The 13,677-nt window shown below is 32.0% G+C and overlaps 4 protein-coding genes across 6 annotated transcripts; 1 reads left to right on the top strand and 3 right to left on the bottom strand.

Moving 5' to 3' along the window:
• Nucleotides 1–138: 138 nt before the first annotated feature.
• Nucleotides 139–1,498, bottom strand: LOC114877044 (cytochrome b5 domain-containing protein 1). Its single transcript, XM_029189135.2, has 2 exons — nt 423–1,498; nt 139–357 (listed from the first exon to the last, which is right to left on the bottom strand). Exons 1-2 carry the CDS (start codon nt 918–920, stop codon nt 139–141), a joined length of 717 nt encoding a protein of 238 aa, XP_029044968.1. The 5' UTR covers nt 921–1,498.
• A 96-nt stretch (nt 1,499–1,594) lies between these two features.
• LOC114877041 (GMP synthase [glutamine-hydrolyzing]) lies at nt 1,595–5,405 on the top strand. Its single transcript, XM_029189131.2, has 9 exons — nt 1,595–1,701; nt 2,436–2,734; nt 2,830–3,042; nt 3,122–3,419; nt 3,618–4,095; nt 4,169–4,410; nt 4,491–4,661; nt 4,742–5,173; nt 5,283–5,405. The coding sequence occupies exons 2-9, from the start codon at nt 2,514–2,516 to the stop codon at nt 5,382–5,384; spliced, it is 2,157 nt and encodes a 718-aa protein (XP_029044964.1). The 5' UTR covers nt 1,595–1,701; nt 2,436–2,513; the 3' UTR covers nt 5,385–5,405.
• Nucleotides 5,406–5,644: 239 nt separating this feature from the next.
• On the bottom strand, nt 5,645–10,072 carry LOC114877040 (DNA repair protein REV1). Of its 3 annotated transcripts, none has more exons than XM_046288757.1 (6): nt 9,644–10,072; nt 8,146–9,585; nt 7,623–8,064; nt 6,339–7,533; nt 6,018–6,160; nt 5,645–5,838 (listed from the first exon to the last, which is right to left on the bottom strand). In XM_046288757.1, exons 2-6 carry the CDS (start codon nt 9,554–9,556, stop codon nt 5,685–5,687), a joined length of 3,345 nt encoding a protein of 1,114 aa, XP_046144713.1. In that variant the 5' UTR covers nt 9,557–9,585; nt 9,644–10,072; the 3' UTR covers nt 5,645–5,684. The 3 variants fall into 3 exon arrangements, with proteins under 3 accessions (XP_046144713.1, XP_029044961.2, XP_029044962.2); XM_029189128.2 differs by having other exon boundaries at nt 8,146–9,565; XM_029189129.2 differs by having other exon boundaries at nt 5,748–5,838; nt 6,002–6,160; nt 8,146–9,565.
• A 71-nt stretch (nt 10,073–10,143) lies between these two features.
• Nucleotides 10,144–12,455, bottom strand: LOC114877042 (mitochondrial 2-oxoglutarate/malate carrier protein-like). Its single transcript, XM_029189133.2, has 6 exons — nt 12,186–12,455; nt 11,736–11,951; nt 11,516–11,646; nt 11,278–11,448; nt 11,095–11,194; nt 10,144–11,030 (listed from the first exon to the last, which is right to left on the bottom strand). Exons 1-6 carry the CDS (start codon nt 12,242–12,244, stop codon nt 10,829–10,831), a joined length of 879 nt encoding a protein of 292 aa, XP_029044966.1. The 5' UTR covers nt 12,245–12,455; the 3' UTR covers nt 10,144–10,828.
• Nucleotides 12,456–13,677: the final 1,222 nt, after the last annotated feature.

The following is a 13,677-nucleotide window of genomic DNA, read 5'->3' as shown; positions in this document are numbered from 1 at the left end:
GCCATCTTTTGTAGTCGGTCTAAATCTTATACGACTAAATCTTATGATATCATAGGAAACTTGTTTCGTTATAAAACATGTACTTATTTTACATAATTGTATAATTATTTTCAAATATCAAAATACTAAAATCACAAGTCATTCATAATTGTAATAACACATTAGAGACGGGATGTAATAATCCTCAGAAAGTCCACAAGCTGCGAAGCGATTCCGTTCGTCAGGAATATTATTTTCTGTTAAAGTCAAGTCAAGATCTATATTCTTTCCCTCGAATTTCCACGTGTAAGATGCCACATTTTCATTGTAAATACGAGCACGTTCTTGAATCCGTCTGATGGTATCTTCTTCGCAAACCTTTGTGGAATTCTTTGTTTAATACATCATTTTTTCTTGTTTTTCATCTAATAAAAGATTCCTACCATTATAACAACTTGGATACCAGTGAGTACATTTAAAATTCGACAGGGTCGTGCATTCTTGGTTAAGAGTCCTATTTTGTACTTTGGATCTAACCACCAAGGGCATTTGTCTAAGGGCCGCCAAGTAGCAGCAGGTACTACGCAAGAAGAAGTTGCATCCGGTATCGGTCCGTGTGGACAATAAGGCACTGATACTCCGGTAACCGGATGTATATGATATCTGATATCATTTTTTTCGTGATCAAACCAATGACTGATATCTTTGCCAGCATGGGCTAAAATAGGTTTGATTTCTCTTTTGTTGGCCCAAATATTACAGAGATCAGTTAAATCGTACACTTCGTCATTGTACGAGACCCAACAGTCGACTGATGTATTGTGTACCGCAACCTCTGACGGTAGAAAATATTTGACCCCTTTAGAACTATTATCGCTAGAATTTATAGAAATTTTGTAATCTATCTCACAACAAGAAACGATTGGAAATGTGGATGACATCTTACACGATACAAAAATGATACGTTCATTCCCTTTTCTCGAAATACTTATTGAACGATTTTCATTTGAACTTGTACAAATTATAGAAATTACATGCCAGATACTATAAATATTTTAGGACCTGGTAAAGCAGAAACTTGGAGGAGCCTCTTAAATTGGCAACTCGTCTAGTGAGAGATTATTAAGACAAATTTATATTTTAATCAATCGAATATTATTGTTATAATTGTGCATATTGTAAAATATTGATCTGATACTTTATTAAACACCACGAGTGCATCATACTTTGATTTTCCTACATTTTTGTGTATCCGTGCTATATAAATACATAAGAAATAATAAACATAGCCCTCAAACGTGCCCAAAAATGCTGCTCAATAAATGTCAGACTTAGCTAACTTCATGCTACTTCGGTTACAGAAAAAACCTAGATAAGTTACTAGTGATTTTCATGATTAACTTATCGATCATTAAAATTGAAGCATTACATTACAAAATTTGTAATTTGAACTATATAAAGGAACTGAAATGAACGTCTGAAATGATATTACTGCTGAAATTAATCAGTTAATTTAGGAAAGAACAAGTTCTGCTAGTGAATTTCACGCTGTAATGTTGGTATTCCATAGTACTTTTAGTCTGAATGCAGTCACTAAATTGTGGCTATTGCAGGCGATTGAATGGCTGCCTCGTCCAAAGAGTGCACATTCTGTTTTGCTGTAATTAATTTTACGTTACTTGGTGATTTACGCGTGAAAGATACTCTGGCTCATATAATTTGGTAAGTTCTTCGTTACTTTTTCATTACCTCGAAACAGATGATTCGTATGGCAGATGCGTTATTATTATACCATCGTTTGTAAGAAACGTGCTCATAAAATTTACGGCCGGTTATTTATTTTTTGCTAAATATCGTATTTAATGTTTTTTCTCTAAACATCAGTTAAATTGTTCATTAGACTGTAACGGACGTAGATGCGCATTCTTTGAAATAAATGTAGAAACCGAAATAAATATCGATAATGTACAGTAGTTGCCAGAATTTGTACTGGATTGTGACATACCATAAAAGCATCTTCTATTTGCACACGGTAATACCTTTAGCTATTATTCATAATGGAAAAATCCATGTAATTTTATCATTTACCAAGAAAAAAAATGTATACTGTAATCTTTGCTTCATGAAATATTCAGAGCTCTAAGTCAGCTGTATTGAAGTAATCTAAATGATCAAGTAAATACTATCAAATGAGATTGAAATAATATATATATAATTATTTAAAAATATTCAAGTTAGGTAATCAAATGTTAATTTTAACTGTGAGAATAAAAAATGATAAAATACTTATATGTTGTCATATTTTTAGTAAAAAATTGTTTAATATAGATTTTGTTTTGTTGAATTTTGGTAAATCTGTTATTTAACTATTTTTAGCTTTATTAACTATTTTTTGCTTGATTCACTATTTATACATTTTTATTTTTTTTCTCATCATGTTTATTACAAATTTATAGGGATATTGAAATCACAGCAGCAGCAAGAGCAACAGCAATAGCAATAGCAATAGTAATAGCAATAGAAGAAATTTTGAAATGGAAAAAAGCGCGGATGGATTGTTGTTTCGCGCAGAGAGAAATAATGGGGCTAATGAAGGAACAATGGGAATGGCTTGTGTTGAAGAAAAAGTGGCTATTTTGGATGCAGGTGCACAATATGGTAAAGTGATAGATCGAAAAATTCGTGAATTGAATGTTCACAGTGAAATTCTGCCTCTTGATACATCTGCGTTTACCCTCCAAGAAAAAGGCTATAAGTATGATTAAATATCATATCATATCATATTTATACATATATGTAACAAACAAGATGTGTATGAATAATAATTATCATTTCAACTGTAAACTATAGGGCTATTATAATTTCTGGAGGGCCAAGTTCTGTATATGCAGAAGATGCACCTAAATATGATGCAGACATCTTTAGAATAGGAATACCAGTACTAGGTATTTGTTATGGAATGCAAATGATGAATAAAGAGTTTGGAGGTACAGTAATCAGCAAAGAAGGTAGAGAAGATGGTCAGTTTCCAATAGAAATAGATTCCAAGTGCCTTTTATTTAAGTAAGTGAGTCTAAAAAAGCATTTTCATTTAGTATTTTAATGTTCGAATATAATATAAAAAGAGCAAATTGAATATCAGGGGCTTGGATAAGGAACAAATGGTACTTTTAACACATGGAGACAGTATAGACAGGGTGGCCGATAGTTTTCACATTACTGCCAGATCATCAAACTTTATAGCAGGGATAGCAAGTGACAAAATGAATTTATACGGGGTACAATTTCACCCGGAGGTAGATCTTACTCCTAATGGAAAAATGATGTTAAACAATTTTTTATTTGGTATTGCTGGTCTTACGGGTAACTATACACTTCGTGGCCGGGAAGCACAGTGTATTCAGTATATCAGAGATACTGTTGGCAACAAGAAAGTTTTGGTAAGAAATTAAATTTCTTTTAACTTAAAATTTAATCACTTATTAGCTTAATTAAAAAACTCTCAACCTAAAGCTTTTAAAGTACATAACATTTAATTACGTAAGATGCAATATCCTATTTTGGAAGATAATTAAATGACATAGTATAAGGTATGACAAAGTGTGATTGTTAATTAAAATAGAAAAAAACAATCATAGTTGTTAGTGAGCGGAGGTGTGGATTCCACAGTATGCGCGGCGCTGTTACATAAAGCTTTAAATAAGGATCAAGTCATAGCTCTGCATATCAACAACGGCTTCATGCGAAAAGGAGAGACACAATTTGTGGAGCAAAGTTTGGCAGAGTTAGGAATTCGACTGAGAGTAGTCAATGCCGTACGTTGGTTCATGCAAGGAACTACATCAGTCCCTTTGGATAATGTCACTCCAGTCGCCAACGCAAATACCGTGAACAACAAAGGAATATGTGGAACAGCAACTACCCCAAGAACTAGATTAACTAAAGTGCTGTGTGCAACAACTAATCCCGAAGAAAAGCGAAAAATTATAGGTGATGTTTTTGTAAAGGTAGCAAACGAAGCTATGGCAGAAATGGGTTTAAAGCCAGAGGAAGTATTTCTTGGGCAAGGCACCCTCAGGCCCGATCTTATAGAAAGTGCAAATGCATTAGCTAGTGGTAAATTAATATTCTTTCATATTCGCGAGAAATAATCGATCGCGTTTACCTAACATGCACACCTTTCTATCAGGTAAAGCTGACGCGATAAAAACACATCACAATGATAGCGATCTTGTTAGAGCTTTGAGAGCACAGGGCCAGGTAGTAGAACCTTTAAAAGATTTTCACAAGGACGAAGTGAGACAATTGGGTCGCGATCTTGGATTACCATCATCGCTAGTTTCTCGTCATCCGTTTCCCGGACCTGGACTTGCTGTACGTATTCTTTGCGCGGACGAACCTTATATGGACAAAGATTTCCCAGAAACGCAGGTTTGTTTTTTATTATGAATTACTGAATTAATATTTCCAAAGGCACGATATTTTATTATTTCGAATGAACTCGATTCAAGGTGATAGTCAAGATAATGGCAGAATATGAACAAATGCTTCAAAAGAAACACGGATTATTAAATCGTGTAGAAGATGCAACTAGCGAATCTGAACGCCAGTATTTGCGACAATTATCTAGTTATCGTCATATCGCTGCAACGCTTTTACCTATACGTAGTGTAGGAGTACAGGTATGACTTTCATCGATATCAATTGTTTTTTACGATATGATCATCTAATGTTTACTAAATGTATTCAATTATATTATCAGGGAGATCGAAGAAGTTACAGTTACGTAGTAGGTTTATCCGTCGAAGAAAGCGTAACCGAGGGAATAGAATGGAACGATCTGTTGTTCCTTGCAAAACTAATACCGCGTGTATGTCATAATGTAAACCGTGTGTGCTTCATTTTTGGCCCTCAGTTACATCATCCTGTAATGGATATCACGCCGACTCATCTTACGTCGAATGTAATCGCCACGCTCCGACAAGCTGATCACGTAGCAAACTTAGTGCTAGTTACGAACGGTTGTATGGGAGCGATCAGTCAAATGCCCGTAGTTTTAATTCCCATACATTTCGATCGTGAGGCTGGTTCTCGAATACCTTCATGCCAACGTTCAGTAGTCCTTAGGCCGTTCGTTACTAACGATTTCATGACCGGCACTCCGGCTATACCAGGAAAGGAGTTGCCGTTAGGTGTAAGTGGAACAAATTTCTAGCATATCATAACGACTGTAAATAGAACAATATTCTCTAACGAGAAAAAAGAAAAAGCAAAAAAATGAACTGTAACCTTTCTTTTCGTAGGTGGTGAAGAAACTAGTAACCGAATTATCTACAATACCCGGTATCTCGCGTGTTTTGTATGACTTAACATCTAAACCGCCGGGAACTACCGAATGGGAGTAGTAAACGCTGATCTCTGATTCACCCTTTTCTATTTTTTCACCTTCCCAGCGCGTAACAACAACAAAGTAAAAAAAAAAAAAAAAATATATTTAAAAAAATATATATATATTACAAAAATACGTACGAACTCAAGGTTTATGACTTTCAAAAGCATATGTTCTCGTTTGTAAATTAATATGTTACCTAACGAATACTGATACTGTGTTCAATGAAATTGAAGGTAAGTATCACGTTTGCTTGTAAATAGGTTTCTTATTAACCTCATTGTAAAAATATTAATTTATTAAATTCCGATGAAATTTACATTACATCACTGTTACACTGTAAAAGATTGCATTTAATTGATGGTACCATTAGATTGCTGTTATACTCAATTTGCATATAATGTTGAACGTATTTTACTGTTTTCCTATATGTCCTATGCCAAATGCAATTTCCACTTTTTGTCATACATCTAAAAGAAAAAAGTGCGAACATGGATAAGTTAATGTATTATCTTTAATATCATTTTTATTTATCAATCGTAAGCGAGTAAAATGATATCTATCCCCTGAATCCTCTGTGTTATATTATTAATATATTCTACCTATTTTAGGGGGTGTATGAATGAATCTTACATCAAGTATAGATTACCTATGCATGGTTTTCAACAACACGTGTAAATCTTCGATACGCTTCTTCTCCGGAAGCATGCTAAGAAATGTTGCAAGCGACAAAAAATCTACTTCGTTCACGGTTTTAGAATTAGTGATCCATATTTGTATTTGCATCTTTACCTGCAACCGTGTGTTTTATATTTGCATTGATTCCACAAAAAGTACCCAAAACGGATAACATTATCGAGCATGCAGCCCTCGTTTCCCGCTTTGTCATAAAAAGTAACTTCACGAAAATTAAATATCATCTTGTCACTACACATTTTTTAAACGTTGTAAAAAAAAATACAAATCCTACCTGTTCGAGTGGGAGATTAAGTAAACGATTTACAAGTTTAATTAAAGTATCTTGATGTTGATTTTCACTATTATTTTCTAAGATAGTTCGGTTATGGGAAAGAATAGCCTCGGCTTCGTCCGCAGTAATCTGATTGTTAACAGATTCGGTTGTTTCCTTGCAAGATATTACAGTTTTTGTGGTACCATTGATTCTATTGTTGGGTACATTTTTCGACTCGCGTTCATTGTTTAATTTCTTGAACGCAGCTTGTATACCTTTCTTCTTGTTCTTGGAAGGTGCGGTTTTAGAATTTTTGCCATTACCTTTCGTTTTCGAATTAAATTCAATCTTTTTACTCTGTTTTGTACATTCAACTTTTGTCAATTGTACGTTACGAGTTGTTTCATCTTTTTTGGTTTTCGAACATTCCGCTTTCTTGACGGTGCAATACATTTGAACGTCTCGTTTTAGATCTTCGGATAACGCAGCTAAGAATTCAGGATCTACTTGTGAAAAAGATATATTTTCCTCGTCGCGAGTATTTTGTTGAACTCTGCTATCAGTTGAAACTGTAGCACTATTGTTTTCATTTGTGTTATCATTATTCGGTTGATTCTGGTTCTTTCTAACACTATATTCGTTAAGTATTTCATTTCGTATATCTTCGGGCAGTTCTATCAGAACAGACATATCGATCTCATGTATAGGCGGCATCTCCACCTTCGTTGATTTTGGAATACCAGGTTTAGATTGTTTAAAAAATTGTTCCTGTTTCGTTTGTATACCTTTCTCAGATTTTTTCTCGTCAACTTTTAACACTTTAACATCTAGCTTCTCGTTTCTCGGTACAATAGTTAAGTGTTCGTTTCTTTTCGCATCCAAAATTTCATTTCGTATTTCTTCCGGAAGTTCGGCGAGAATCGATTCATTGATAACAGATGGAATGTAAAACATCTCTTTATCAGTGGAAGTTACACTCTTAGAAGTTGATGGCATAACATTTGTAGCTTTTATTAGAGATTGAGCTACGTTATCTTGATTTGTTTCGACAGATCGATGAGGCGCGTCACCTTGTTTGTTCTTATTAACGAAACTCGATAAAGTTGCGTGGCGCGATTTATTTTTTAATACTTCTAATCTGGATATTTGGATACCGATGCCTCTTGCATCTTCGGGAACTTTTTGCATTTGATTCCAAAGTACAATTACCTCCCTAAACAATACGTTAATAATTTACACGTCTATATTATACACGCTCACACATGTATAATAAGGAAGTACTTAAATAATTTCTCCACTTACTTTGTTATAATATCAACATCGTTAATAGGAGCGATAAGATTTTTTGATTTTGTTATACAATCGCACAAACCATGACCCATAAATTTTTCGGTTTCTTTTGGTGCCTCTTTTGCCCTAACTAATAGTTTTAGTGTAATACACCTACCTTTCGCATTAACATTTTTCAATCGATTGCATACTTCCTGAGATAACTTTTTTAGAAATTCTATTGCTTCTTCATTATTATCAAACCTTATTCCGTAATTAACATCGGCAGAAACCGATTTTCTAACATATTCTAAGTTAAGTTTCGAATGATCTATACCGCGACACATATTATATAACATTTCCCCTGTTTTTTTGCCAAATTCCTTTTGTAAGGTCGATAATGAAATTGCTTGCAATTCTGTACATGTTTTCACATTAATATTGTTCAATTTATGCGATGTTGTATATCCAACCCCTAATTTAAATAAGTATATTATTGACTAATTATGTTCTTATATACCCATGTATAAGATAATTTACATTATAGTTATCCTACCTGGCAAATCTTGTACGTTAAAAGTACCGATACATCTTTCAACATTTTCTTGTTGTATGTAAAACTGACCGTTTGGTTTAGCTTTTTTTGTCGCTAATCTTGCCAATAATTTATTATTTCCGAATCCTGTTGATACAGGGCAACCGGTTTTATCTTTTATTTCTTGTCTAATTACAGTTGCAAATTCCATTGGTGTTAAGCAAGATTCGTCCAATATTTTTGTACAATCTGCGTACATTTCGTCGCAACTGACTGCTTCGATATCTAATGTGTATGACGCTACAGTGTCGTATAAAATATAAGAAACCTCTTTATAGCCTTCGAAATCATATGGTATTGGTTTTAAATTGGGGCATATTTTTAATGCTTCCCCTAAAAACATGCCATTTCTCACCCCAGCTTTCCTTGCCTCATAAGAACAAGATGCTACCTCTGATAATGAACCCTGCTCATCTTCTAAAGCTTGTTTACTATTATTTGCAGGATTTTTATTACCCTTTGCATGTGTTACTGCAATAGGTAAACCTTTTAATTCTGGCTTATCTCTGAGACCAACTGAGACAAAAAAGCAATCCATATCTATGTGCATTATAATAGGATCTTGGCTAATTTCTGTTCTATTCTCTTCTTGTAAATCAGGGAGTTCATTATTAAAGCTTGATTGAGAACCAAATGATAATCTGTTTAATTTTATATGTTTTAACTCTTTCAATTTAATAAGGCCAGGAAATTCTCCATTATTTCTATCTCTTAATTCATTAACATAATCTTTAAATGTGGTTCCCATAGTTGAGAGGTGGTGTAATCGAGAATGACTGTAAAATTCTGATATAAATCCTGAATTTTTTGATGAACGAGCATCTCTTGAACTGGAAGGTATTGAGGGATTTGAAGTAACTTGATCTGTGATGTTACTTTTTGCTGTCACATGTTTATTATCAATATTATTTGTTGAACTACTTGCTTCATTATTTGGTTGTGCTTTATTATCTTCTTGAAGAGTAACATTCTCTTCACCTTTTTTACTTTTTACTATATAATTTAATTTTGGTTGTACATCTGTACAATGTGAATAAAGCAGATAATTCTGAAACTTCAGAATTCTACCAGCTTTTATACTATCCACAATCCATTCAGGTTTACATATAGGAGTTGGATTTTGACTTTTTCTATATAACATTATCTTAGAATATGGCAAGTTAGTTGCAATAATGTGGGTTGTAACTTTTGGTCTCAAATAATGATGATATGCACCCCCATGTTTCATCATTAAACGTCGAAGTTCATCTGCAGTTGGATCAGTGTAACCATTTACAAAAATTGCAATTCCTTGAAATATTTCTGATGTCTTAGTTTCATTAATGGCTTCACTGTGAAACTGTTCCTCTAATTTAGCTTGTTTAGCAGCCATATACCCACCCTAAAATTATTATTCCATACCTAACATATTCCAGCTTGATTAATTCAATGAGGTAATAATAGCTATCTTGTTACATACCCAATCTTCAAATCCACTTTCCCCCCAATTTTCACCTTTCTTTTTCCGTGACATTGAGACAAATTTTAAATAAAACTTGGAGATATAACTAGTATAAAAGTATCCATTTCTATGCTTTATTTATTGATCATAATAAATACGTTTAAATATTTCCTTCTAAATACGAACCATATAACCTTATCATAAAGAAATACTATTTGTCAACTATTTATCTGCAAATCCAAGTGCGATTCTAATATGCATAAAACGTTCAAAACAAGTTTAAACATGTTGTCGATGCGTTAAATAAAAATTAATTGTGCTAATCAATTCTCAATGCCGTACAAGTATCGCGGTCAACGTGTATCAACGTGTATACATATAATAAGTATGTATTGGAGAGGTCATTTCACTTTAGTTTCATTAGCTTACACAATATACAGCACAGAATGATTAAGCCAAGGGATTTCTTTTTAACAACGTTTTCTAATATTTCAAATGGTAATAAATACACGTGTAAATTATACACAAAAATAATTTTCTTTTTTTTATTTAACAATAATCTGTACAGTTTAAGTAACATACAATAAATTTTAATCAATATACTTATACATTTTATTGTATTTCAATTCATACAAATCCTATAAAATGACATTTATTGCAAATATTTTGACTAACTTGGAATTTATGATAACAAACCTTGTACATACATAAAAATGTTACAAAATAATAGAATACTTTTTTCTATCTTATAAACATATAAAAAAAAATATATTGAACAATTTGTTTGCTCTGTCTCCCTCTAACTTTTAAAAGAATGTTCATAGAATGTGGCAGTTTTATACATTAAAGATATTCAGATTTATCAATATAAAAATAAACATGTAAAGGGTTCTAACAATAATCTAAGTTACAAATAAAATTTGTACATTTAAGTTTGTACAAAGTAGCTTGGAACCAATGTTCAAATTATAAAATATCTTTACTAGACAATTTGCTAAAAACTTAATAAGAAGTGTGCGTTTAAAAAAAAATATGTACTGACTATAAAATGATGGTATTGCACAATACTATATATGAACTATCTTCTAAGTGTATTTTTTGGAAGATTTGCATGAAATATAGATGATTAAATATTATTCAAGAAACACACTGAATTACAACTATTTGGAATATATATATGCATAAGGTTTCTATTATCTGTTGTTAAGCTTTATATGTTTTATATATGGTAAACATTTGCTCAAAGAAAATGAATGTCAAAACAGTATGAGGACCTAAACGAGCATAATAAGGAAAGAATCCCTTCCATAATGAAAATAATCCCTCATTTTTACACACCTGAACTATGACATCTATTGCACCTTTAAACTCTGGTTTACCATCCACAATTTTCATGTTTTGAATCCTGTAAGCAGTGTGTAAAAATATGTGCCCAACTATTTGCTATTTAAGTATCATGTAACATTTACCTTGTCTTAGCAATATCAACTGGCATAGAAGCAAGAGTTGTTACTAAACCTGATATCATGGAACTTACAAAATGTAATGGAATACCTTCTTCAAAATAGCCTACTCACATAAAATGAAGAAAGAATATAAACAATTATTGGAATACCCTTCAATTGATATTAGTTTTTGACATTTGTACAAACCAGTATCAAGCAACATTTCTTTAGATTGAGAATATGATCCTAACTGAGCTGCATTTACAACCATAGCCCTTCCCATTGTTGGAACAGTACCTCTCCACAATGCTAAAAAACCTTCCTCTCTGGCTATACGAACTAATGCATTAAATGCATTTGAATAATTTCGTCTCTCAACTAAAAATATAGCAATACTAAGAAGTGTTGAATTCCTATTAAACAATCCATAAATTTATGGACATACCAACAGGTAGTCTACCATCTGCAGTCATTCTAATCAAAGCAACTTCAGCAGGTGTACCTACAAATGCTCCTATAGCACCAGCAGTACTACCTATTAATGCTTTCATAAGAAAGTTTGGCGGACCATCCTTTCTGAACATCAGGAATGCCAAATAGTGACAAATAGAGTATATAATATTTGTTATATCCTTATGCAATCAACAAAACAAAAAGGTACTCACGAAACAATTTCATACAACCACGCATTTACACCAAGTCTGGTTGTAGTATATGTACCTTGACGCAATAAACCAGCAGATAAACCCGCATAAAAAGCTAAGAAACCCTCATTTTTTGTCACTGAAGACATTACACTTATTGCTGATGTTTTTGTACCACTTAATTGCATTCGATTTTTTATTAAATCTAATGGTTGAACAAAACAAGTGGCGGCCATTCTAAAATAAGATTTACAATATGAACTTCCTAATTCTTTAACAAAGTATAGATACAAAAATATCGAAAGGCCTTGAAATTATTTTTACTTTCATGAAATATGCAAAGTTAAACTTATTTTGAAGAATATAAAAAACTATTGCACATCTACTATGAACTGTATATGAAAGTTCTTAATGTTCATATGTACTATTTAATATAAGATTATTTGCAATAAAAAAAAAAGCAAAACAAACCCTGCGGTTCCTCCAAAAAGGAATTTTATTGCATTCGGCACCGTCTTTTCGTTACTCATTTTGACAATACTATGTGACACTTGGATTGACAGTTAAAAGATATAAATATATTGAACTTTTATTGATTTAAAAGAACTTAAAATAAACTACTTTTAATAACTGTAATATTTACAGAAGTTTAAAATACAAGTGCTAGTTCAAAGTGGACTGGTCACGAGCACTAAAGTAATCTAAATGAAGGTTTATCAAATTTTCGTAAAATTCCATCCTTCTCTTACCGACACCGAAATGATAAGAATTTGTACGCTCAGCGACATCTTGTAGCACAAGATATACCGCATTTTATAAAGAATAAAAAAACGATCCCGATTTTAGGGGATATGCATATCAAGAATAATTAATGAAATAATTCGTATGTAGCTTTATCGTGTTATGATAAATGTTATTATCATGTTATCACCTACTCATATGTAGATTATTTGTTTATAATATACACCCGCCCTTATATGCTCAACAATATATTCTTTTATCATATATATCATTCTTATTACTGTATAATATTTAATATTTATACACATTAGTTTACCAAAATTTTATAAATTGCAGTTTGTTAACCTCAAGATCATTATCATGATTCTGAACTGTGTTTTCAGAATGTTTCCAATATATGTATGTATTATAATATTTTTAAAACAATGTTAATTAAAAAAAGTTATTAATTACGATAAAAATTAAAAGTTGTTTGCTTGTATACCTAAGTATACTTAAATATAGTACAATAATTAAGCAATAAAGTACGATATTTCATCAAAATATGACTCACCATGTGTAGAATGCTTCGTGCGACCGTAGATTCTCGTTCTCTTCGTGTCAGATATCTGTCTACACAACAAAGAAATACAATTAAACAAATTATTAAGTAGCATTCTATACGAGAATTGATCGTTTAAAAAGTAATACGAATCATTTAATGCAAGAAAAAAGATAAAATGATGAAAAATTTCGAAACTACGGTACCCGGCCGATTGTTGTACAAAATCATATTCGTATATCTTTTGATATTATACTTAATATTTCAAAAAACTTACCACATTCACTGCCCGCTTGCTTATTTCACACTTTGTTCACTTTATATCACATTAATATTCATTAATTTAGAAGATTTTTAAACAAAATCACACGATTCAACGAGAGCAACGCGCACGTTCCGCGAATACATATTACAATAACTAACTGAAACGGTCACGTTACTACTACGCACAACATTCGAATCGTACTGTTCAAGCAAGTCAGAAAAATAATACGAATAATTATTTAGCAAAAATATGCTTGCTAAAGATAATTAAAAATTCTTATTTTTATTTTAATTCATATTAAATCACTCTATTTTTATAATTTTTATTAACTAAACTATTGTGAATATTTTCAAACATATATATACAACTCAAGTGTCAAATTAAATTTCAACACAAAACGTAAATATTAAAATAAA

The sequence above is a fragment of the Osmia bicornis genome, chromosome 14 (assembly GCF_907164935.1).
Source record: "Osmia bicornis bicornis chromosome 14, iOsmBic2.1, whole genome shotgun sequence".
Classification (NCBI taxonomy): domain Eukaryota; kingdom Metazoa; phylum Arthropoda; class Insecta; order Hymenoptera; family Megachilidae; genus Osmia; species Osmia bicornis.
The sequence above is the reverse complement of the archived record's forward strand: the minus strand, read 5'-3'. Positions and strand labels throughout refer to the sequence as shown.